This window comes from Ictidomys tridecemlineatus, chromosome 4 (assembly GCF_052094955.1).
Source record: "Ictidomys tridecemlineatus isolate mIctTri1 chromosome 4, mIctTri1.hap1, whole genome shotgun sequence".
Taxonomy (NCBI): Eukaryota; Metazoa; Chordata; class Mammalia; order Rodentia; family Sciuridae; genus Ictidomys; species Ictidomys tridecemlineatus.
In genome coordinates, this window is record NC_135480.1 from 16,165,970 (window position 1) to 16,193,827 (window position 27,858).

The 27,858-nt window shown below is 31.6% G+C and overlaps 2 protein-coding genes across 2 annotated transcripts; both read left to right on the plus strand.

Moving 5' to 3' along the window:
- Positions 1-9,198: 9,198 nt before the first annotated feature.
- Positions 9,199-17,022, plus strand: LOC101977722 (olfactory receptor 5T1-like). Its single transcript, XM_013366237.2, has 2 exons — positions 9,199-9,239; positions 16,041-17,022. The coding sequence occupies exons 1-2, from the start codon at positions 9,199-9,201 to the stop codon at positions 17,020-17,022; spliced, it is 1,023 nt and encodes a 340-aa protein (XP_013221691.1).
- A 9,849-nt stretch (positions 17,023-26,871) lies between these two features.
- On the plus strand, positions 26,872-27,858 carry LOC106145509 (olfactory receptor 5T3). Its single transcript, XM_013366236.1, has one exon. It carries the CDS (start codon positions 26,890-26,892, stop codon positions 27,856-27,858), a length of 969 nt encoding a protein of 322 aa, XP_013221690.1. The 5' UTR covers positions 26,872-26,889.

The window sequence follows — 27,858 nt, forward strand, 5'->3', positions numbered from 1 at the left end:
GTTGATTAGAAAGTCTCTTCTGGAAAGACATAGTAGCAAAATGAATAGATTTCAATTATTATTGCATGGGGAATATACATTATGCAAAGCTAATATACATGAGATATAATTAAACTTTCAAATTTAGAATGCTTAAAAGTAAACACATTTTCTCAAATAAAATGTGAAAAATCAGAGATAAATGTAAAACAGCTGCTCTTAGGTGATTTGATTACTAAAGAACATTTTACTAGCTTAAAGATATTTTTATTTTCACAATTGAGAGTTGGATGGCTATTGTTATCTAATTTGTAGATGTCAGCTAAGCTGCTCAACAATCTACAATATATTACCTTTAGTCCATTTCAATAACCATATCATAACATTGTTCCAAGGTTGAGAATTCAATGAAAAAATAGGCAGACAATGATACAGATATACTTATATGGATATAGAAAGCATAAATGATGAAATTATAAACATTTCTAGAACTTTGGATGATAGATGAATGGTTATCCTACTTTTACATTGTTCCTAAATTTTTGTGTTTGTTATTTATATGATGACATGTAGACCTGTATTTATTAATTTAATAAAATCATTTATATTCCAATCATATACTAAATATTTCTAATAATACATTTCAAAAATGCATATATTATCCTACTTTAGTACACAGTCCTACAAATTCTTTGTTTGTACAGGTGTTAGTGATAAAACTATAAAACTTGGTAGATGTATGAGTAGAAAGCTGCTACAGATTACATTGGAAATTGTATCTGTATAAAAAAACCAGAAAAAATATGTACATATACAGATATGGTCTATGTTATACATTAACTTAGTGTATATAGTTTACTTTGAGCAAATAATTTAACAAAAGCTCTTTACACTCATATATAAAGCCAAAATGTCTTTGAGGTGCATTGAGAAGGATGAAGGATGACTTACTGATTCAATTTGCCTATGCTATCTGTATATAGCTCTCAAAGATTGTGTATATATGTATTTATGATTTTACTCTTATTTGTTTAGGTGGTGACAAGTACCTGAAAGAAGAATTTTTACATGAGTATATGAATATTCTTCAGCCCATGAACCACACTTTATTAGGGCTAACATGATGGCGAATAACAGGTGGAGAAAGATGAATACATGCAAGCTATTCTAGTCTCTGTCCCATCCTACCCCATGGCCACACCTGTCTAAAATTGGACAAATGGAGCAATGCAGTTTTGGATTACTCATCTTCTAAGTGTCACAAATATTTCAGCAATATTTTAGTGTGTGTTGTTTGGATTTAAATTCATTTAAAATCTTAGCCTTTCCCTGGGGGAATTGTCATTATAACTGAAATATCTTTACTTATAGGTAACAAATATGAATTATGTTATGTGTAATAGCCTAGAGAAATATGAAGAAATCAGAGCAAATTAGCAAAAAGAGAGTTCAATGACACTAGTTTTATACAACAAAGACTCATAAAATCCCTATATTATAAGGAGGAATAAGAGGTTGAAATACTTTTATAGTAAATATTATAAATTTCTGCAGTGTATAAAACTTTTAGGGTTGTAGACAATACCATAGAGAAAAATAAAATTCCACAATGATGACATATTCCTGGATTTGATTTGAAATTCTCTTGTGCATCGTGTTCACAAAAAATTTCTCCTAAAATTAATTAGCCCATCATGCAGAAAAGTATGTGTAAAGAGCCAAGAAACATAACCAAATATCTTTAATAACCAAAAGATTGAATGGTGTAGCATAAAAACAGGTATAGAACATGGAAGGTTAGATAATATTTATGGGGTATAAAATTTTTGGCCAGCAAAGATTTCTAAATAAAAGAACAATAAATGAAAATGACACACTTTACAGTTTAAGTTGTAATGAAAAGACATTATAAGTAAATTATGAGGAAATAATATTCTATAATTTTATAACATTAAATATAAAGCTGATCACATATAATTTACATATAAAAATATAAAATATTGCTGAATCTGCAGTGGTTAACTTAATTCCATCCTGCTTCACAGATACATCTTCTTACATTAGATAAATCTTAAAATATATTAGACCACAACACTAGAGAAATACCTTTAATAAATCCAACAATAAACAATATAAGGCTTTTTTTAAAACAGTGCTTTGGCTCAGTTTGTAATTAAGATAAATTTAAAAAATAAAGTGGTAAGTATCAAATTTGCCACAAGGTTAAGATTTTCTAAAAATAGTTTCTTCTTACCATCTTTGAATTTGAATAGAGATAATCAAGCAACTTTTCACCATTATCTGACTTCTCTGAATAATGATATTTTGTTATTTAACACTTCTCTGAGAAAAATTTACTCAGATTCCACTGCAAAAATGAAGAACATTTCCCATCACTGTAAAATGGGAACTCAAAAGACTCTGGATTTGCATATAATGCATTTCATTTCTCCATGTCTCAATATGAAGCAGAAAACCCCCTTTCTTCATCAAACTATTTTGGAAGGTTTACAAATAAAATCTAATGTCACTAAATAAGTATTTGGAAGTACATCAAAGTGAAAGACTGGATCACTGCAAATAATTAAAAAAAAATCTGTATCATTTTTACTTTGTTGCCACTATTGGCTTCCATTAGACATAAAATCTTATATGTATACTGAATCAAATATTTTCTAAGCACACAGAAATTGCATGTTTCCAACCTATTTGAATATACACAAAAATTAGCATGAAGGAAAAAAAGGAATTCCCATTTTTGCTAAGGCCTTATGGAATAGTAGGAAGCACAGAAAATGATTTTGGAAATGGTCACTTACATTAAATGGCAAAATCAGGGCAAAATGTGAGCATTTCTGTAAGTATTGTACCATACAGAATGACATAACACCTCTGTCTTTATTAGGTTTATGATAGTCTCTCTTACTTCTCCGATTTGCCATCTCCTATGGCATTGTGGGGACAATTTATGCATTTTTATCACCTTTGGGACTCTCCCAAAGGAGATGCCAAGCAACTAGTTTAACCCTAGAGCATTAAGAACTTAATGAAAGGCCTAGAAGTTATCCACTAATTGTAAGGGACGATTTGTGTTCAACCATGACTTACATATTTATTGCAATTGGTAATATGAGCCAACAATCCAAATTCCATTTTTTTTCTTCCCTCCCAAAAATGATGCTAGTGTTTTGACGAAATGTTAGTACTCTCATGTGTATTACAAGGAAATTTGAAATAGCCAAGTTGTAGAAACACTGTAAACATCCACTTAGGAGTGAGTGAATATATAAAGTGTGACATACAGACATGATGGAATATTAATTATATTTGAAAGATGATACACCTTAACATGTGAACTTATAGATAAACCTAAAAAACATGATGCTAAATGAAATTAAACAATTGCAAAAGGACAAATATTACATAACCCCACATGCATATAATAGTGAAAATACTCAAACTTTTATAATTTAAAAGTTGAATGGTCATTGCAAAGGGGCAGAGATTGTGGAGAATGAGGATTTTCAGTAGACAGGCAGTTTCAATTAAGCACACAAAACAAATTATAGATATATGCTCTGAAACATTGAGCTTATAGTAAAAAGCAATGTATTGTACATTTGAAAAATTTAAGAATGTAGATTTCATGTTAGACATAATGAAATAAATGTTTTTTTTAAAGGAACAAACTTCCTGTACATGCTATTTTAAGTATAAATATTGAAAATAAATTCAAAGCAGATAGATAACAAGGATTACATTTACTATGATATTTTTGAAACATGCAAACTAGAAAAATAAATAAAAATGGAAAACAAATTACAAGGGGCTAAAGGAAGAGGAGACATGGGAAGAAATTTCTTTACAAGTGCTTTGTATCAATGAAAATGTTTTAAAACTATATTGCATTACATTGTGAACATAGTAATTACCACTAAACCATACCCTTGCAATATACTTTATTTTACAGCATATGAATCTTACCTTTATAATTATTTTAAATAAACTTAGGTATAATATATTCAGTTGTTTTATGTGTGTACTTTTTATAGAAATGCCTAATTTTATAATTTGCCTACATATTGTATGCATTCTTGAAAATTGTCTATTTCATTTGTTTATTATAGTTTTGGTGTATGGAGATTTTACTTTTGGTGTGCTCACAGAAGGTTCTAACATGAATTTACCCAATTTTTGAAAAATTATAATAAGCAAAGAGGGTTCTACTAATCTTAAGGGTTCTGTATATAATAACAATAAAACTATATATTTTTCTAAACTAATGATTGTTTTCATAATTCTTATATATTAATAAGATTGAACCTGCAATTTTATATTTTTTTCTAAAATATTTTCAGTTTTCAATGGACCTTTATTTTATTTTACTTATATCCAATGCTGAGAATTGAACTGGGTGCTTCAAACATGCTATGCAAGCACTCTACCACTGAGCAACAACCCCATTCGCTACAACTTTATTTTTCCCATAAAAATCATATTTTCTAATATTGGAAATATTTTTATGCTCCTTACTCTTTTTGTGAATTCTGATCCTTTTCCTATCTAGTTCTCTCCTACACCAGATATAAGCAATATCTACCATTTGTCATTGATCAACTGTAAATTCACATACTTACCACTTAAATACATAATTAATTTGAAGGACTTCAAGTCAATTTTTGTTTGGATCTGCACAGATAATGGATATCAATGTCCATGACTTGGTTTTGACATTTGAAGGAAGGGATCTCATGATACCTAAGGACAGAAAACCAATGTAATGTTTCCCTTCAGGAATATATTATGGAATGAGATGCTTTGTGTATGTAGTTTTCTTTAGTTTTATTGATACAACTGGGGAGAAAAAAACTTATACACTCTATGTTCTAGAGGTATTGTTGTATTATAGTTAATGACTAAAGGGAAACACCCAGGGAGAAAATGAAATCACAGTATATAATTTAAATGTAATAAGTGAATGAAGGAAGAGGGGAAAACATTACCACTGAAACTGAACACTGAAGGAGACATTTCTACACTAAAAATGGTGTCCATGGGGAGCAGGAACAAACATGAGCAGAGCAGATATACTTTTCTGATTATCTTAACTTTCATTCTTATACTTGGGCCATCAGGAAGGGTGGCATGTGCAACAGCCTCACAGGAATTGCATAAGTCAAAAGAAAATATCCAGAAACTGAGCAGGAATGAGTGCATGCCTGTGCCAGGTAGTGTAATAAAAGAGGAAGAAATTACCTTCATCAGTCAGTTCTTAGATGACACCCAGGTTTTTGTGCCCATGTGACTGAACCATAAGCTGTGGATAGACTGCTGCATAGATCTAAGGATGGGATAGATTGCTGGGAACAGGAATCAGGTCCTTATGTCTCTGTGAAGAATAGTCTAGGCCCACAGTGCTAACTTTTATTAGAACTTGATAGTATTTTATCAAGAAAATCAGAAATAAATATATACTTCCTTATAATTGCAATTATGGGAGCTTTTCAATTTGATGTGGATTAAAGTCAAAGAAAATCAAATATAGCTTTTTGAAATAAAGATTATATAGTTTTGTGTTTGTTTCTTTAGATATCTTGCAATATCAGCATCTATTTAAATGTAGTGTATATACATGTATTAGTAGAATACTTTTTAAAATTCAAATTTTTTATATGTAGGGTTGTAGCTCAGTGATAGAGTGCTTGCCTCACATGCATGAGGCCCTTGGTTTGATTCTCAGTACCACATAAAGATAAATAAATAAAAATAAAGATATTCTGTCCATCTACAACTAAAAAAAAATTAAAAAATAAAGAAAAAGAAAAAAATGAGCCAGGTAAACTGGTGCATAATTGTAATCTTAGTTACTTTGATGGCTTAGGCAGAAGGATTGCAAGTCTAAAGCCAGCCTCCACAATTTAATGAGATACTGTCTCAAAATACAAAGAGGTGGGGATGTGGTTCAACGGTTAAGTACCCCTGGGTTCAATCCCTGATACCAAAATGGGGGGAAAGGGAGCAAAAGAAAGGGATGGTTATGACTTTGACAGTAATTAAAAGTTTCCAAGTGAATAATTACAGTAAACAAAACCAACATTAAAACATATCCTCCTGACACTGACATATGGAACACCACTTTCATTTTTTAATGTTATCTTTAGTGTGAATAATATACTTTACTTATACACTGATATTTTGCAAGTACTTTGGTTTTATTTTTCTTATATCTTAGCCCCTTAAACTGTAGATGATTAATTTCAACATGGGAATCACAAACATTTAAAATATGAACACTATCTTGTCAAGCTCCAAAGCATAACTGGAACATGATCTCAAATAAATGAAGAAAAGAGTACTATGTGGAGCAAACATTCTAGTTAGTTAAGAGCCATATGTAGAAAGACTTATGCTTTCCCATATAACAGTGTATCCTTAGAATATCAGACAGAATTAAATCAAAGGAGATCAGGATGATTATGATAGTAGCCATCTCAATGGACCCAGCAAAGTACCATGTTGAAGCTGGTTTGTTTGAGTAGCAAAACAAGAATTTTGGAGAAGAAGAGAATTATCAGAAAAATATCTAATTTCATTGGATGGACAAAAGAATATTCTAAAATTGCCCACGGTGTGTATAGTAGAATGCAGAGTTCCACCAACATAGGATACTAAGATGAGTTGGCTCATAGACTCTGGGTGACATTCTCAACTGTAGATGGGCACAGAGCAATCAGAAGTCCATGAAGCCAACGTTAATCATTTGGTGGTTCCAAACTAAGAGGAAGAAATGACTGAGTTGCACATCCATAGAATGAAAGTACTTTTCCTTGGGATACAGTCGACTAACGTACTGAAATGATAACTGTGGAACAGCAGCCATCTACTCAAGACTACAGACTCAGAATACATTACATCAGATTGTGGTGGCAGGAATCACCAGAGATGGATAAAATGAGTCCTCTATTCATGAGTATAGTACAAAGATAAATTGCTAGAAACAGAAAGCAAAAGATGATATATAGTTTAATTATCTGTGAATCTATTCAATAATAATAGAGTAACTTCATTGACATTCTCCATAATGAAATTTTGTGGAAGAAAAGTGAAGATAACCATAAATTAGAATTCCTACAACTATGAAAGTTTGAATAATACTGTGACTCTAAAGAACATGCAGTACACATACATCTACATATATGCATATACTTGGAAATGTGGGTGTCTGTGAATGTTTGTATTTATTCCAGTGTGCAATTTCAATGCAGTATATCAAAAGACATTAACATGACAGGGTTTCCAGTGTTAGTGCCACACATAACAGAAACAAGTATACGTGAGGGGTGTTTACACAGTGCTTGAACTCCTGCCAGGAAACCATGGGATCAACTACATTATGTGCAATGAATTCTATTGCTTCTTTTCATACCAAATCACACTATAATCCAAAGTGGGTGACTAAAAACAAATCCTTCTGACATTCAAACACATGAGATATTTTATCAGGGAACACAACAGAAGAACAGAACCAGAATTCTGGGTCTGTCATCAATAGAATGATTTGCTATAATCCACTCACCTGTATAATGAGAATTTTAGTATTTATTTTACATTATTGAAGTAAATATTGAAGAACAAATTATGCTAAAAGTTGAATCTTTTAAATAATTTTAATTGCAGGATATGCTGAATTTGCTTGGTTCTATATAGTATACTATAAGGAATAAACTCAGTGAAATGTCTTTTTGGGTTTTGATTGCTTCCTTTGCCAATGTTTTGTATAGCCAATTTGTTTTTTGGAGACTAAAATCTCTATGAATTGTGTGATAGTTTGAAAATATATATGGGTGAATATATGCAAATTACCAGAATCCCATTTTCCACATTGTAATGAGCTTACTTTTGCTTTCTGCAAATGAGATGTTTCAGCAAAATATCTCTTGAGAAGGTATTTTATATTAAATGCTGAAAGAAAAGTTTAATGGATATGAGTAAGTATGTGAATGCACATTAAAGGGATTCAGAGTTATCAAAAGAAAATAAGATTTTTAGAAACTGCATGGTGTGGAATCAATGTATAAAAATTAGTAAAAATCTATATGAATAGAAGATAGAAATATCCAAATGTCTTGGACTTTGTGATAAAAACACATTTGCAAAAGAGAGAGAGGGAGGGAGGGAAAGAATCATATCCATTTATTCAGCACTTGCTGTAGAAATGGATAGTTAGGAGAATTATGTTATTTAATTTATATAACAAATTAAATAACTAATAATTGCTTGTCACAATTCAATCTCACATTTCAGAGTACATGTTTTACTGCCTCCTATTACTCTGTGGCTTTATTACACAACTAGACACTACCCATACCCCAAAGTTCATTGTTATTTTATTTGGTGCATTAGAGTTATAAGTAAAAATGGAATTCATTATGATATATTCACAAAAGCATATAGCATAAGTTGGTCAATTTCATTCTGCACTTGTTCTCCTTATCCATCCCTCTTCCATACTAATTTTACATCAGCATATTTCACAATAGCCAAGTTAGGGAACCTGGTAGGTATTCCTCAATGATATGGTATATATACACAAGGAGTTTTATTCAGCCATAGCAAATAATAAAATTATGCCATTTGCTGGTAAATGGATGGAACTACAGATTGTCATGCTAAATGAAATAAGCCTAACTCAGAAACGCATTTGTGGAAGCTAGAGAGTAAAACAGTGGGTGGTAGGGAAGTGGGACAGGTATTATGAAAATGAAAAGGCAAAGAGCTTTGTTTGTTTTGAAAATTGCTTTTGATGATATTATTCTTTCATATTGCTAGTGATTTTCAGGGTTGATTTTTTAAAATTTATTTAAATAAGGCCAGTGGAATTTTAAAATAATTTTATTGAGTCAGAAGATCACTAGGGTTTCTATGGAGACTTTAAAATACCAGTCTAAATCACAATGGAATATAATCATGGCAGCCAGGTGGAGCATTAACTGGATTCTTTCTATCTTTGCTTTCCTAGCTCAGCTTTATACTTATTCTTCTTAGTCATTTTCCTTTTGATTAACCTCCTTCTGCCTCAACATTCCCCATGTTTTCCTCTTTTTTATTTTAGATTGCAATCATTTTTATTTGCCCACTCTTTCCTCTTCTCCCTTTTTCAACCCTTATGTATTATACTACCAAGTTTAATAACCAATTTTTTAACCTGTTCAAGAACAAATGTTCATTGAACTAAAAGAAGATGTAATGAATGAGCTACAGTAAGTGAAAGACCACTTCAATAAAGAGATAGAGATTCTGAAAAAGGATCAAATCCTGGAAATGAAAGCATCAGTAAATCAAATTAAAAATTTTAGTCAAAAGGATCATCAATAGATTAGATCAGAAAGAAGAAAGATTCTCAGGCCTCAAAAACAAAATAAATCTCAGAAATAGGTCTAAAATAAGGAAAAAGTGTTAAGAGACCATTACCAGCATATTCAAGAAATCTGGGACAACATTAAGAGGACAAATATAAGAATCTTTGGCATAGAAGAAGGCACCAAATTAGAAAATTTAAAAAAAGCACAAATTTTTCAATGAAAAGATATCAGAAAAATTTCCAAACCTTGGAAATTCAAGCACAATAGTAGTTTAGAAACTCAAATATGCAAGAACAAAAAAGATCCTTTCAAAGTCACATTATAATCCAAATGCCTAATACACAGAATGTATATTTGTTCTCACACATACAATTTATAAGGCTAGAAAAGAAAATTAGTAGGTCACATTTAGAGATTAGGCAATTAGATTTTCTAATAATTTCTTATTCCAAACCCTAAAAGCCAGGACAGCTCAGAATAATAGATACCATGATTTTTATATGAAGCAAAACCATTCTTCAGAACTGAAGATGAAACAAAAACTTTTCAGGATAATCAGAAACAAAAATAATTTTAAAAAAGAAATAATGAATTATTTTACACAGAAGAAATGAAAACAAAATATCAGAGTCAGCATAAGTTAAATATCACTAGAAATATACTCAATTAAGGGAGAATTAAATCCAAATTAAGCACTAGAAATAAATAAAAATGACAAGAAAGAGAAATCATCTATTGTAACATTAAATTTAATGTTGTAAACTCTCCAATAAAAAGACAAGTATTGACAGAATGTTCTGTTAATAAGAGATTGAACTTACTGGGAAAGACATCCACATGGTGAAGGTGATAGGAAAAAGATATCCTATGTAAATGGAGTTTGAAAGACAAAATTAATCAGAGGAGAAAGAAATCACATCATACTGGTTAAAGGAACCATCCAATGACAAGATTTAATGATTATAAATATTTATGCCCTAAATTTCAATGCACCTGTATACATTAAACAAATCCTTGTCAATATAAAAAATCAAATTAATCCCAATATGATTAAACTGGTGATTTCAACACTTCTCTCTGACCAGTAGGGAGGTCCTCTCGACATCAACTAAATATTCTTCACAATCACATACACTTAACAGACATCTGTAGAATATTCCATTCATAAACAATTAAATTTATGTTCTTCTCAGTAGCATATGAAAACTTCTTTAATATAGACCATATATTAGAACACAAAGCATCTTAGAAAATACAAAAAAGAACAGATAATCCCTTGCATCCTATTAGATCATAATAAAATTAGAAATCAACAGCTAGATGAAAAATAGAAACAATTTTAATACCTAGAAATTAAAGGAAATACTTTTGAATGATGAATTATTAATGTAAGAAATTAGGGAAGAAGTCAAAATAATTCATAAGGAATAGATGAAGGTAGAAATATAGCATATCAAAATCTCTGGAATGGTATGAACACAGCTGAAAGAGGAATGTTTATAACATTGAGTGTCTAGTAATTTAAAAAAGAAAACATAAAAATACCAAATAAATATGTTAGTGGTATATACCGTAAGGCCCTAGAAGAGAAAGAGCAAACTAAATCCCAAAACTTGGTTGTTCTATATTTTCATCTTGCAATAAGATTATATAAATATTGCAACTTTAATTTTCTATTAAAAATTTATTTGAAAATTTTCTATTCTGTTGATTTGACTCTCAAGGATTCTGTGCTTTTTCAAATAAACAGTAGAAGACACTTCTTAATTTTCAAATAAATACTTTTCAATAAGGGGCTGGGGATGTGGCTCAAGCGGTAGCGCGCTCGCCTGGCACGTGTGTGGCCCGGGTTCCATCCTCAGCACCACATACCAACAAAGATGTTGTGTCCGCCCAGAACTAAAAAATAAATATTAAAAATTCTCTCTATCTCTCTCTCTCCTCTCTCACTCTCTCTAAAAAAAAATACTTGTGAATAAGGAAGCATTAAATTTATCAGTAAGTTTAAGATTGAACTTAATAGTTCAACATTCAGTTGATGGTTAGTGTTGATACTTATTAAATAATTCTGTATTCTGTCATAAGTTATTTTTATATCATTTTTGTTATATGCATATTGTAGGACTTTGATAAAATCCATATGTTAAATTCCCAGAAAGAGGAGACTGGATTTTAGGGAATATCTGCATCAACTCAATTGCACATAGATAATTAGAACCAGAGCTGGACGTAGGTCCTATCATTAGTTGGCTTTTCCACTGAGGGATCATTTGTTTAACCAAGGGCCCAAGTTACTTCATGTCATCATTTCCATTATGATATTCATTTTTATATTCCATTCACCTGCTTATTTGGAAGAAAAAAATTAGCTTGTTGATTTTCTATCCCAGAAAAGAACCAGTGTTTTTCTCCTTGGGGCATCCCTGTGGACTTTAAAAGGCTCAATCAGTTAGTACTAGAGTCCAAATGTACAGTGTTCATACTAACCTATACCTGAGGGAGCGATTCATTTCACTGGTAAGTTAAAGACATTTCATCACTTAGAAAATATTTTAGAAGCTATCATCTTGAATCTGAAACTAATGTATAAACTTGAAGAGTTAAATCAGAGAGAAGACGGATTCTAGTTAATTCAAAGTTGTATTAGAAATTGAATAGTAGATCTTCCAGTGAATTTAACAGAGAAAAATACAAAGGACTCTCTCCATATTTCAATCAATAGGACTGTAAATTAGAAATTTACTTTTACTTTCATGATTAAAGATAACAGAAGAGATGCAGTAGAATAATAGGCCATATTTAAAATATAGGAAAAATAATTAGATGGATAAAAAACTCTCAACCAACCAATGAGGACATTTTATTTTGGAATTGTTATTTTCTCCAAATGGAGAGAAACTAATTTAAATTTATTTTACGAGTTAGCCAATTGATTTAGAAGCCATTGAGTGTTTTAAAAAGAATTGTGGTTTATTTAAATTTAATTACTTTAAAAGAAAAATTTAAATATACAAGGGCCCTACCTTCTATTATTTCTAGTGGATGATATCTGCAGAGTTAGGACATGCCACACTGTCTATAATAGGGTTATATAGAAATAGTTCAGAATGTGGAGTCAGAGGGATGTGTACTGGAGTCCTGGATCTACTAAAAACTGTGTGACTAACAACTCTTCCAGACTAGGTGGGCCTCAGTTTTCTTGTCCATATAAGGACACTGGGTTGTTTAGATTTTAAGTTGCTGGGTGAATGGAATAAGATAATGTACACTAAATGTGTAACCCCATGTTAACATGAAATCCAAATATGTGGCTGTTGCTATAGTAACTTTTGATTTCATATCATAACTTGACATTGTTAGTGATGCTGTTCTTTTTCGATTCTGATTTATGATTTTTGACAAGAAAACTTGAACTGATTTTATTTTCATTTTTCAGTTAGGACACGCTTTGTGAAAATGAAAGATCTATACTTGGGTCTTTCTAGCCTCTATTAAAAAAATTAACTTGTCATAAATGCAACCATTTCTAATTTTCTAAAATCTTTATTAAGAAGAATGCTGTTTGAAGAGTAGCTTGGAAAAAGCGACTAGACCTCATGTTATTTCTCTGCCATTCCTCCATTTAAACTGTGAAGTATATAAATCCTCTAATGGGACATGGTTTGAAATAAAATAAATAATCCACAAACTACATTCTTATTCCACAGATAAGATCAAACCTATCAGATGATCCCAGAACATTATACAGACAAGAGTATAAGGTAAATTAAGTAGACATACTATTATTTTACTGACATGGCTATAAGTAGAAGAGTGACAGTATCAAATCACAAATGTGTGTCTAATTTAGAAGACAAACCTTGCTTCTGGTTTTCAAAGCTTCATTAAAATTTTGATTATATATCTCTCAATTTATTTTGTCATCTAATAAAATTTGGAATTCATATCTCACATCTGTGCTTTCTTCACACATAATTAAAACTTCAGGTATTCAAACGAGCTACTTATGAGAATTTTGTCCAAACTTAGTTACACTTTAGAAAGTCACTAGGCTCTAAATCTTTAATTATAGGTCTTTACAGTCCAAATACAATTTGCATCAGAAAGCAAAATTTAAAATTATAATTTGTCTGAAATTTCTGTAATGTATATAAGTCAAAATATAGTTTATGGATTCTTTTAGAATACGAATAGTATATTCTTCCCAATTTGCTCCCATACTTTATTTGTGCTTCTTCCCTATCTAACACAGTTTTAACCCTCATCTCTACAGTAAATAATTTTGTAAGATCTATTGATTTTTATGCATGCTTGTGAAAGACAGAGGGTGATGGAGAGAGAAGTTTACAGGAGAAAAAAATAATATGAAATTTTAAACAGGAAAAATTTTGTGGTATCTAAATCACACATTAATTCATACTTGTACTATTTATTGACTTTTAAAAACTATATTATCATTATGAAATTTATGAAAAATTATGCATCAAGACATTTATGTGTTCTTCTGAATAATAGGAAAGCTGTCTGTATATAGAAAGAAACAGAATCTAACATAGCCTTATTTCACTATCAAATTTTTAAAGAATGTGAAGAGCATATGTTTTCCTGTTCTGCTCTATCCCCACATGTATAAAAGTATTTGTTGTATATATTAGCAAAATCTTTCCATTAGAACAGTGATGTTACTTGTAGGATAATATAAACATGGGGCTTCTCTTTCTAAACAGTAGTTTTATATATTTATTTCTTTAGCATGTGAATGTCTCAATATAATCAAACTGTAGCACTTGTCAACTCATAAATCATTTGCTCATCATTTGAATTTAGCTTGGACCTAAGTGCATTGTGGTCTTTCATCTTTGTAAAATCTTTTCATCTATATATGCTAAAGGAAAAACAGATTCCTCATGATAGAATCTTCCTTCCAACTTCTGTAGGTCCAGTATGTAACATATAATATGTTCTTCAGTAACTGAACTGAGGCTCTCAGTATAGAAACAGATTCATCTTTGACTATTTTTGCTGTTGATGTTGGAGTTGCTCATGTATTTTCTGATTTATCATTTACTGAATGAGAAAGACTTAGTAATTGAGGGAAATGCTGAGAAATTAAACACTAGCAAATATAGTGATTTTATTATTTCAGGAATTGCTTCTATTCTAGCTAATAAATATTTTTATTGGCTATTGTCAAGTGACATTTGTTTCAGCGTTATTTTTTAAATTCCATTAAAAACTATAATATATTATGAATGGGCATAATTTATTTATTTATTTTTTTAAAGAGAGAGGCAGAGAGAGAGAGAGAGAGTTTTTTAATATTGATTTTTCAGTTTTTGGGTGACAAAACATCTTTGTTTGGGGGACACAACATCTTTGTTTGTATGTGGTGCTGAGGATCGAAACCAGGCCACATGCATGCCAGGCGAGCGCACTACCACTTGAGCCACATCCCCAGCCCGGGCATAATTTATTTTTGACACAAATATATCTAGAGCTAAATTCAGGGACATTGCAAGTAAAAGGAAAGACAAATTAGGAAACATCTTACAATGTCATTAAATAAAATTTTAAAAAACAGTAATGTTAAAATTAACTATCAAGGTAAAACATGAACAACTTAGTGAACCATATTTTGAGGTGACAGAAAACAAAATAACTTATCACTGTTTTTATTTTAAAAATAAAATGTATCTCCAGAATTTTATTGACTGTTCCATTTATTGAAATATGGAAATGGTAGGAGACCTTCAGTGATACACAAAATTATAAGAGGTTATGAGGGGCAAAGGGGAGGGGAAAAAAAGGGAGAGAATTGAACAACAGCAGAGGAGGTAGAGAGGGAAGATGGAAGGGGAGGGGAGAGGAGGGGGGATAGTAGGGGATAGGAAAGGTAGCAGAATACAACAGTCATTAATATGCCATTATGTAAAAATGTGAGTATGTAACAGAAGTGAGTCTGCAATATGTATTTGGAGAGTTCAAAACCCAATTGAGTCAAATGTATGAAAGATGATATATCATGAGCTCTGTAATGTTTTGAACAATCAATAAAAAAAATTAAAAAAAAGAAATAAGGAAATTATCAGGAAGAGTAAATAACATAATTTTGGTAGAAATCCAGTATGACAACTTCAAATACAAGTGCATCCCATTTACTAGTCATCTGCAAACTTTAAAAACTTAAATAATGTGGACATCTCTTTTTTTCTCAATTCTATTTGACTCGATCTTCTGTTGTGTGCTTCATTGCTGCCCTATAAAAACTATAAAAATTAAGAAAGAAATTCTCATGTACTTTGTAGTATAACAAGGACCTATATGCAATTGTGTGTTTACCACTACAACAGTTTGGATTTTAAAAAATGTTTATATTAATTTGTCTTTATGAAATTTAAGATGACATAATATCAGAATGAGTGCAAAAAATTAACAGAAAATGAATGGAAACAAAAGCAAGGTATTTTGGCATAAGAAAATTTTAGCATGGTAAATTCAGCCAACACATGGATTAAAACATTTGTCCTTTTCTTTATACAGCAAAATGTGTCCATTTGGGTCAAACTTTGCTAAAACTGTTTATCATATTGCACTGAGGAAATCATGACACCAGTCTAAGGAACAAACATGAGTATATAATTGGATGAACTCTATCAATGCAATAAATTGCATTTAGAAGAAGTAAATAACATAATTCAGAAGGCTGTCATCAGACATGGATATACACAAAATTCAGTTGAAGAATATAACAGAAGTCACCATGTTTGTATTGATGGGCTTTACGGATGATTTTAACCTGAAATTCTTCTTATTTTTTCTATTTCTTGGCATCTACCTTTTTACTTTGGTAGGAAATTTGGGACTGGTTGTGTTGGTCATTGAGGATTCCCGACTCCACAACCCCATGTACTATTTTCTGAGTGTCTTATCATTTTTGGATGCCTGCTATTCTACAGTTGTCACTCCAAAAATGTTGGTTAATTTTCTGGCAGAAAATAAATCCATTTCCTTTCTGGGGTGTGCCACACAGATGCTTCTCTTTGTTACATTCGGAAGCACAGAATCCTTTCTCTTGGCTGCCATGGCTTATGATCGCTATGTGGCCATCTACAACCCACTTCTGTATTCAGTGAACATGTCACCCAGGGTCTATGTGCCACTCATAGTGGCTTCCTATGTTGGTGGCATTTCACATGCTACTATACACACAGTGGCCACTTTCCGCTTGTCCTTCTGTGGGTCCAATGAAATCAGACATGTTTTCTGTGACATCCCTCCTCTCCTTGCTATTTCTTGTTCTGATACTCACATCAACCAACTTCTCCTCTTCTACTTTGTGGGCTCCATTGAGATTGTCACTATCCTGATTGTCCTGGTCTCCTATGGCTTCATCCTGTTGGCCATTCTGAAGATGCATTCTGCTGAAGGGAGGAGGAAAGTGTTCTCTACCTGTGGCTCCCACCTGACTGGAGTTTCTATTTATCATGGGACAATCCTCTTCATGTATGTGAGACCGAGTTCCAGCTATGCCTTGGATCATGACATGATAGTGTCAATATTTTACACTATTGTGATTCCCATGCTGAATCCCATTATATACAGCTTGAGAAACAAAGATGTAAAAGAGGCAATGAAAAGATTGTTTGGGAAATATTGTGTTGTAAAAAAACTCTGTATGTAGTATTCAGTAAACCTAAAATTAATGCTGGGATCATTTTTCTATGGTTAGAAACTAGTAAGAAAAATATGCTGTTTCAGTTAATAATGCAATAGATCCCAGAATATTTCTAATTAAAAAGTTTATCTGTTCTCCAATGCAGCATTTGCCAATATAAATTCATTATATTTATTTATACTTAAGGGGATCCAAATTAAATATTTTTTTTCATAACTACATTTTTGTAATCATTGTTTATTTGATTTTAACTTGCTACAACCTTATATTTTTTCCTCAGAATTTGATATATCCTCACTTTGTTTATATTGAATCTTTAGCATTCATTGTGATGATACTTCCCATTCTGCAATTCCTGTGAAGGTCACCCCAAATGTTATTTATTTTTTCTTTCTTGTACCTTGGTATACTAAGATTACTAAGATACATCCAAGCTTTTGACATGCATTTCGCCTTATTTGCCTTACATCAATTATTGTTATTCCCATATTAAAATCTTTCATTGCCATTGCTCCCTCACAGACATTGATGGAGATGTCATGATGACGGAGATCACAGACAACTATTTTGCAACTACTTTTAATATAGTGAAAATAGATTTTAATATTTATTTAGTGTGCACTTATGAATGTGGAAAAAAAGAAAAGTATGACTTAGAAATTAATCTCCCACTACATTGGTAGAGATCTTACGGAAAGCAGTATGGAAATTCCTCAAAAAACTAAAAACATAACTGCCATATGATCCAACAATCCCATTGTTGTAAAAACATCTGAAAGAGTTTGAGTCAGCATGCTGAAGGCATATCTGTGCTCCCATGGTCATTGTAGCATTATTTATAGTAATTAAGTATGGAACCTAAGTGACCATCAGGGGATGAGCAGATGACAGATATGTGATAAAAACACATCAGAGAACACTATTTAATCTTTAAGAAAACAAAATTCTGTCATTTAGGACAAATTAGATTAATTTAGAGGACATTATGCTTAATGAAATCAGTGAGGCACAGAAAAGCAGATACTACATAAACTCACAGTAGTAGATTCCTAGATTGTACAGTTTTGCAAGTTACTCACTGAAAAGTTTCCAATTCCATTAGATGTTTCAGAATAGAATGAATCAAGAGTGAAAATAGAATGAATTTTAGGGTGAAGATGTATTATTATATAAAATCATATACCAATTTATGTTCTATTTAATTTTATCTCAAATATTAGCATTATATTGTCCTTTTTATATATTTATATAGACTATAAATGCATGCATGTATGTGTTTTATTCTGTCTCAAAAGTCTGTAGTAAAAATGAAAATAATTGTTCTGAAGAAAAAAATAATAAATATAATTTTCCTTTCAAGGTATTATGCTTGTTTTTATGTTGTTAATTATGTACTTATTGAAAGTACCACTAGGTGAATAGTATCTAAAACTAATAAGTATTTCATGAAGAACAGTAATTTAAACTATTAATAAAAATAAGCACTATTTTCAGTTAGGCTTAAGTACTAACAATATGAAAGAAAAATGATTAGAAATAATTTAAAGTTAAAGGAAATAGAAAACAAATCCCTGTAGAGTCCTGTGTTTAAGTAAGTTAGTATTCAATGAGTTTTCAGTATATGAATTCAAATTTTTAATTATTAGCTCACAATATAGCACTAGTTAGTAGACAGATTTTATTGATTGTTTATTAAACTACTTTTTTTTTCATATTGACCTACAGGAAGCATGTGTCAGTTTTGAGTAAACATTATCCACTGCAAATAATATGCTATCTAAATTGAAGTACTCATAATGTACTTCAAGCTGCAGTTTTGATATGTAGACAAATTCCATCAATAGGAGAGATGGCCATTTGGGTTAGAAATAGTGGTGAAAAGAGAAGAAAATCACAATTTTCTGAGAAATGCAAATTCAGGGTTATCTAGAAGAAATAAGTATCAGAAGAATATATTTCCATAGAAATTTGGAAAAATAAAGGGAAATTACATAATGAATACTCAAAATGAAGTGTCAAGGAAAAATTTTGGGAAGCCATATATATTTATTTTAAATAAAAAAATAGAATATACGAAGTATTCTTTACTTAAATACTTTTTAATGTCTTTAATACTTTAAAATGCATTAAATAACTATGTCCTTTAATGAATTTTCAATAACAAAATGTATTTAACTTTAAAAAAGTTCAGTGTATAGATAGAAACCACCTCCAAGTGCCCTTGTTTTATTTCTTTCAAAGTGCTATGGGAAAAGTGATACAAACTTTATCCAAAGAGAGGTAGAAAAAAATTATTTTATGCACATGAGATAAAAACAGATTGGAAAGAAATAATAAAAAGAACTTCTATGAGTTTGATGAGATCAATCTATTTTAAGTGTAATTAGAATTAATTTGAATGTCAACACCAATACAATTCTTGCTATCAGTTCAACAACATACTTGGTCCAAAGATTTGTGGTCTGAAAACCTGTTATCACTAGCCTTGATAATTAAGAGCCATATGTGGCGTTAGACTTTCCTTCCAAATTGTACCTCTCTTTAAAATATCAATAATTTAAAATTTCCAAGTAGACATAGTAGGGTACAGATAACAGATTAATTAAACATGTGAATTAATATGTGTTTAAAGCAACTTCCTTTAAGTATGCCTCTTTTTATTTTTGGTTATAAGTCTGAGATACCTATATAAGTGAATTTCTTTCATCAGTTGTGTTTTTTCCAAAATTTATTGTTTCACAAATCTAGTACTAAAATTAAGTCATTGAAAAATGCATGTACCCACAGCTGTGAGCCTAACATTTTATTCATTGGCAATATTTAATATATTTACTTTGTGATTATTAATTTATGTTTGAACATTATTGCATCACACTAAATCTAATGAGTATTATCATTACAGTTTTTACTTTGCTAACTCTTTATTTGTTTCAATTAGTGTATAAAGAAGCTTTATGAATTGTGAACTATGTTGATACACACCCCCATAAACACACCAGATCACCACAGTCCCATTTTGCTATATTACAGTGGTTTTGTTTTGTTCTGGGTAAATACGGTAGTGACAAAAAATGCAATGCTAAGCATTTAAAAAAAATGTGTTTCAAAAGCATTGCTTCTTTATATGCTAAAGAGAAAATTAGTTTGGATATGGCTAAGTCAACATGCACACATATTGAAAGAATAAAAATTAAAAAGAGATAATGACTGATTCTTGAAGATTTGCTTATGTAAGATCAAATGGAAAGCCACTTCTATGAATGAAACTGGAAGAGAAAGCAAAGAATTGAAATATTGTGGGCTTAATGTTGAAATAAATTTGCAAAGGAGAAGAAAATTTATAACCTATGCCTAATAAATACTTATTGCAGAACTGAAATTCCGTGGCTATTCATTCATTGCGTCTTTATATCTTCTCTCAGAAATAACAAAGGCCAGAGGCAAGATTCAATTCAAGGTCTCCCTCATCATAGTAAACACCCTTTTCACTCTTTTCCTATTATACCATCAATTCATTCTACATATGCCTCCTGTAAACTTAAACAAAATATTTCATAACATTTTTGGATGATATTTAAGCCAATAAAAATAGAAAAACAAGAAATACAGAGTAATCTAAAGTGATTCTTAGCTTACATAGGTATGTGAAACAAAATACAAACAGATGGTTTGTTTGACAAATTATATTTAAAAATGTTCATTAAAACTTGGAAAAGAAAACATAACTTGAAATTTTAAAACTGAAGTAGTCATCCAACCGCAGCAGAATATTGTTGGGGTCAGCAATTTTTTCAGGCACAGAATTAGCAAGGAAAACAAGTTAATAACAGGACCTGTAAGACATGGAACCATGAACTTTCAAAACCCATAGCTAAAAAGAAAGGACAATTTACCAACTGAGAATCTCAGCAAAATCAAGTTGAAAAGAGAGAGGAGCCAGCGCAGGTGGCAATTTACAGGTGAATGACCACACCCACTTGCTCCCAGGCTCAATGCAGCCAGCCTCAGCAAATTAGGGAGGCCCTAAGAAACTCAGTGAGACCCTCTTTCTAAATAAAATACAAAAGAGGGCTGGGAATGTGGCTCAGTAGTTAAGTGTCCCTGAGTTCAATATTCACTCCAAAAAAAAAAAAAAAAAGATTAACAGTCAATTGATTTTGACAAAGTTCTAAGGAAAATGCATAAACAAAGGATTTTTTTTAAGATATCAAAAAATTTGACCATCCTTATGCCACCAAAAGAGAAACTGACTCATTGTTTACACTGTATATAAAATGTGTCTCAAACAAATCTTAAACCTTAAAATGACATTTCTACAGTTAACATCCATATGTTTTGCAAATTTTTTTCAAAGAACGTTTTACATATACAACAATCAGCTAGTCTGTGCATTAGTATACTTCATCCCTAAAAGAAGAAAAGATGCTGTAGAATTCAAAAATTTGACTTTTATCTCTGTCAGACCTCTAATATTCTAAACTTTCATTGCACAGAATGTTATTATCTGTAAACTGCCATACTTTCATATCACTATATCCTATTTCTGTATTCATAGTTAATCTCCTCTATTAAAGTCTCAATAAACATAAATCTATTTCACCTACCATTTAGAAGTATAGTTAAATAGGCAAATGTTACTACAGAGTGTACATTCTGTCAAAGAAAATAATACTTCTGCATTATTTTCCTTGTGTGCATGGTGACAAAATTTTCAGAAATTTTATATATTATATTCCCAATAAAAGGAAAATGATTTTCACAGCATTTAATTTATCAATTCAAAGGCACTTAGATAATAAGTACCAGATCTAGACTGTATCTTGTATTATTAGATTTACTTTTACCTGAGGGATTTTTTTAAGCAAAGACCAAAATTCATTTATGCTATCATTTTCAGCTTATAATTTCTTATTCTAGAAACATTCATTTGTTTACTAATAAAAAAGTCACTGGGATCCATTCTGTCCCAGAAAAGAACTGGTGTGTCCTCACTGGGAACTCCCTGTGGACATGAAGTGCTGAGGAGCTGGTATAAGAGTCCAGATGCATAGCCTTCATGGTATTTCTTAATGAAAAAACAGTCCATCCGTGTTCATAGGTAAGAGAAGGAATTTTTCTTAGGAAATATTTTATGTTATAGTGAACACCAAAGTATATGCCTTAATTCTTAAATGTAAGAGAGAATATTTCAGACTCATTGGTATGCTGCCAGTTGAATCACAGACTTTTCAGGTAATGCAGGGAGAAGGAAAATAGATTACATTGTAGTTAGCAATGTAGTGTGCATACTGTTTTATCAATAGAGCTATAATAGAAATATGCTTTAATTTGCTTTATGAAAGATAATGGAATAGGTGCTGTAGTATAAATTATTATTACTATTTTTTCTACTACACTTAAAGTCCCGAGGACTACTTAACTAGGGTTTTGTACATATTGGCAAGTGCCCTACCACTAATCCCCAGCCCTAAGAACTACCTTTATTGTTAATTATTAGATGAAAAGAAAATTAAGTTTAATCCAGTCAATGTAAATGTTTCACTTTGGGTACAAGTTTTCTTATGTCTTTCAATGTGGGAATTCAAGTTTTTAATTTATTTTGCTAAGTTAGTAATTGATTTAGAAGCAATTCTAGTTTTCTTCTAATTGCAGAGTCTAAATTTAACATCTTTAAACAATTCAACTACAAAGCAATGCCATTTAGTATCAGTTCTAGTTGATATTCCAGAATTGACATGTCAAAAGGGGTTATAAAATGGTGGAGTAGAAATTGTCAGAGAAATCTGACATTCTGTTTATTTCTATTAATAAACAGTCTGAGAATGGTAAAAATTGTATCTAGCTGGACCTCAGTTTTTCCATGCATAAAATGAGGCTGCTTTATTTATTTTTCAGGTTTTTATTCAGATTGAATAAGATAATGGACACATAATCCCCATCCCCTTGTAGTAGCTTCAGAACTTGGAGGGGCTTCTATTTTAACTCCCCATGCATTTTATCTACGTGTTTATAGTATTGTTGTCATGAATCTGACTGTGAGAGTTGAGAAGTTATTTTTATATGTTTCATTTTTTTTTGATTGAGCACATTGTAGTTAGCAATTCAGTGTGTATACATTTTGAAATTCAGTGTATATCTTAAATGACACAAACTCATCATGAGCACAAACAATTCTAATATCCTTACATATAAGTTAATAATAAATAGCTGTTCAAAGTGCATCTTGGAAAAAATAGTCAGATTTCATGTTTTCCTCTATTATGTCTATAGTTTCCACAAGGAAGTAGACAAATGTTACAAGAAGACATGATTTGGAATAAGTCATACTCACTTCATAAACCACCTTCTTGTTGTACATTCAGAATAAACACATTAAGATTTGTGAGGAAGTTATTGACAAAGTATTAGAAGAACTTAAGTGAATATATTATTATTTTATCAGCATGTCCACAGGCAGATGGAGTGACAGGTACATTGCTAAATTTCTTATATAACTTAGAGTTTTTGTATTTAATCTTATGGAAAGTCAAATTCAGAATGTGTATACTCCAACATACTAGAATTGTAATGTAATTGACATTTCTCTTGTATATGAGTGTCAACAGGTATTTTGTAATGAATTCTTTTACCAGACTCTTAGTAATACGTTTCAACATTTAGTTGAATGCTCATTTACTTATACTGTCAATCTATTTCAACAATTGTACTTTGTCCCTGATTCTCTGCACTAAACATTCCTGCATATATTTTACTAATTCTGTTGCAGAAAAAGAAGAAAGTAGGGGAGAATAGAATCAGAATGGAAACATTTTAAGCAGAAATGTGTCTTTCTGAGCCCACAAAAGTAACATTAGCAAGTATTTACACAATTTCTTGATGACTTTGCAAGCTATTTTATGAACATAAGACTTCAAACAAAATTATATATTAATATATTTGTGCATGTTCTTATGTCTAATATACAAATTATCTGAATTTATATACCAGTTGTACTTTAATTTCATCAGGCATTTCACTATATCATTTTCTAAGAAAAAAATTGTTTTGTTTTGTAATCCTACATTTAGGAGGTTACTTATTCTATTATTTGAAAAACAAAACCTTCTACATTTTTAAGAACATTTCTGATATAATAGAGAGATATGACTTCCTTCTCTTTCTAAAATTTAATCTTACTGTTTATTTTTATGTGGGTCATCTTAATATGTCAAAAATTCAACAAGTTCTACAGAATGAATTATATGAATTATGAATTACATAAATTATGAATTATAAGTTTTAAATTCACCTGTACTTATTTATGGCAGAGTTTACAGAACTTTTAAAAAAAATTTCATGTTATATTATTGGTGCATTATAGTTGCCCATAATGATGGGATTTGTTGTAACATATTTGTACATGCACATAATATAATAATATAATTTGGCCAATATCACTACCCACCATTTTCCCCCTCCTTATGTACCTCCCATTCTTTAGTCCCTTTCTTCTACTGATCTCCCTCTGATTTCTAGGAGATCCATTGCCACTTTTGTTTTCCTTTTCTACATATGACAGAAAACACAGTACCTTTAACTTTCTGAGTTTGAATTTTTTCATTTAACATGATAGTCTTTAGTTCCATCTTTTCTCCTACAAATGCCATAATTTCATCTTTTCTTTATGGTTGAATAAAACTCCATTGTGTATATATACCACATTTTCTTTATCCATTCTTCTGTTGATGAACACATCTGCTGTTTCCATAGATTGGCTATTGTGAATTGTGCTGCTATAAACATGGGTGTGCATGTGTACCTATAGTAAGGTGACTTTGGGTCTATGTCATGCTAAAGTTCAAAAAGTCACTGTGTAGAAATCACTCCCATAACTTTCAATGGCTCCAATATTTAAATCTGCGTCAACAACTGAGGCTTTTAGCCTAGATACAGGTAGCTCTTTAAATTTATCTGTTTACTTTTTTTTTTTTCTTGGTCATGCACTTTCTTTCTTTACTTTTCTTTCTTTTTTTCTTTTTTTGTATTCACTGAATAGGAATGACAATTTCAGGGGCGGGGGGAGGAGTTCAGAAATCAAATTCTGCTTTGTGGCAAATACACTGACTTAATTTTTATGGCAATAGTTTGTAACAAGAATTTTATTAACCAATACAGGGGACCTTTATTTCATAGTTATTTCAGAAATACCATAATTAGTCCTGTTACTGAAAGCCTAACCTAATTTCCAGATTGCTGGATTCAGCTCCCAACCCCAAACAGACAAAAGATGGAAAAAGGAACTTCACACAGTTCTGAAGGTTGATCAAACTGGAGAGAAGAAGCTATATTGCCTACCCCCAGAAGCAGTTACAATTCATTAAAAACAATATATGCTACATGTATGAAGATAAATCTGGCCTGAACAGGGGCAAAGTGGGGCCAAAAAAAAAACCGCAGAAAATATACATATTTAGATGAAGTTAGCCTGTTCTAAACCGGCCCAGGAAGGGACAGTCAGTGCTCTCAGCTTCTAGGAATCCCTCAGATGTCATCGAGAAGAGGGGAAGCAGTCCTTCACTCTCAGCAGAGAAAATTCCTCTATATTGGCATGGGGAGGGCAAGTTCATTTACTTTTTTTTTTTTTTTTAAGAGAGAGTGAGAGAGGAGAGAGAGAGAGAGAGAGAATTTTTTTTTTTAATATTTATTTTTTAGTTCTCGGCGGACACAACATCTTTGTTGGTATGTGGTGCTGAGGATCTAACCCGGGCCGCACACATGCCAGGCGGGCGCGCTACCGCTTGAGCCACATCCCCAGCCCCTCATTTACTTTTAATAATATATTAAAGGTATGTATTGCCAGGAGAGGTGGTGCACACCTCTAATCCCAGCGACTCAGGAGGCCAAGGCAGGAGAATCGAAAATCCAAAGCCAGACTCAGCAATTTAGCAGGGCGCTAAACAACTCAGTTAGATCTGTCTCTAAGTAAAATACAAAAACGCTGGGGATGAGGCATAGTGCTAGAGTACCTGAGTACCAAAATAAAGACGGAAAAAGGAAAAGAATGTATATTAAAATAATTGTCTCCAAGGAATTTGTAGGAATATGTAAATCAAAAATCCTCTCATTACTATTGATGAAATTTGAAAGACCCAAATTGACAACTAGATACTGTATATTTACAGAGGAAAAATCCTAAAACAAAGCACTTGGCATTGTCTTGGTTTGCAAAGAAAGTGCAATTATCCCAGAATAAAGATTCCTCTGGTATTTAATGGAACAAGACAATTTCAGAAAACAGGACATGACATGGTTTCCTTTGAAAAGAATGCCCGTAAAGCAAGTTGGAAAGTCAGTGTAACTATTTTATAAGAAGTTATCTGAAAACATTTTAGAGTAAACAACTTTGACATTCTTTGTGTCATCTAAATTTACCTATAAGTTTAGCTTAGTTTCTTCTATATTACAAAGTATGAAACATTAAATGATTTCATGTACTTTTTAGTAGATAAGAATTCAAATCAGCTATGTGTTTTCCAATGAAACATTTTTGGATTTTAGCTGATCTATACTAATTCAGTTTTTTTTTTTTAATTTTAAGAGGATGTAATATCTACACAAATGGAAGAAAATTCATTCAAAAATTAATTGGAAAATAAAAATCACTTTAATTACAGGAATTTCTAGCAATGCATTTAGCCAACAATGAGTTAAATTATTTCTTTTCTTTTCTTTTTTTGCCTTATATAGTAAAAATTCATGTGCTGATGCAGTTCTTTGTCACTGCCTATGTCATTACTACCAAAAAAATCATTATGCCCTAAGAACCAAATTGGAATATAATTACACAAATTCTATTAATAAAGGATATTTTTCAATCTTTTTGTAAAAACTAAAATGGAAAAGTTGTCATCAGATATGGATGTTTACAGGATTCAGTGGAAGAACGTCACAGAAGTCACCATGTTTGTATTGATGGGCTTCACAGATGATTTTAACCTGCAAGTCTTCCTATTTTTACTATTTCTTGGCATCTATCTTTTTACTTTGATAGGAAATTTGGGACTGGTTGTATTGGTCATTGAGGATTCCCGACTCCACAACCCCATGTACTACTTTCTGAGTGTCTTATCATTCTTGGATGCCTGCTATTCTACAGTTGTCACTCCAAAAATGTTGGTCAATTTTCTGGCAGAAAATAAATCCATTTCCTTTCTGGGGTGTGCTACACAGATGCTTCTCTTTGTTACTTTAGGGACCACAGAATGCTTTCTCTTGGCTGCAATGGCTTATGATCGCTATGTGGCCATCTACAACCCACTTCTGTATTCAGTGAGCATGTCACCCAGAGTCTATGTGCCACTCATAGTGGCTTCCTATGTTGCTGGTATTTCACATGCTACTATACACACAGTGGCCACTTTCCGCTTGTCCTTCTGTGGGTCCAATGAAATCAGACATGTTTTCTGTGACATCCCTCCTCTCCTTGCTATTTCTTGTTCTGATACTCACACCAACCAGCTTCTCCTCTTCTACTTTGTGGGCTCTATTGAGATAGTCACCATCCTGATTGTCCTGGTCTCCTATGGCTTCATCCTGTTGGCCATTTTGAAGATGCATTCTGCCGAAGGGAGGAGGAAAGTGTTCTCTACCTGTGGCTCCCACCTGACTGGAGTGTCCATTTATCATGGGACCATCCTCTTCAGTTACATGAGACCAAATTCCAACTATGATTCAAACCATGACATGATAGTGTCAATATTTTACACCATTGTGATTCCCATGCTGAATCCCATCATCTACAGTTTGAGAAACAAAGATGTAAAAGAGGCAATGAAAAAATTGTTGAGAGAAGTTTCTTTATAA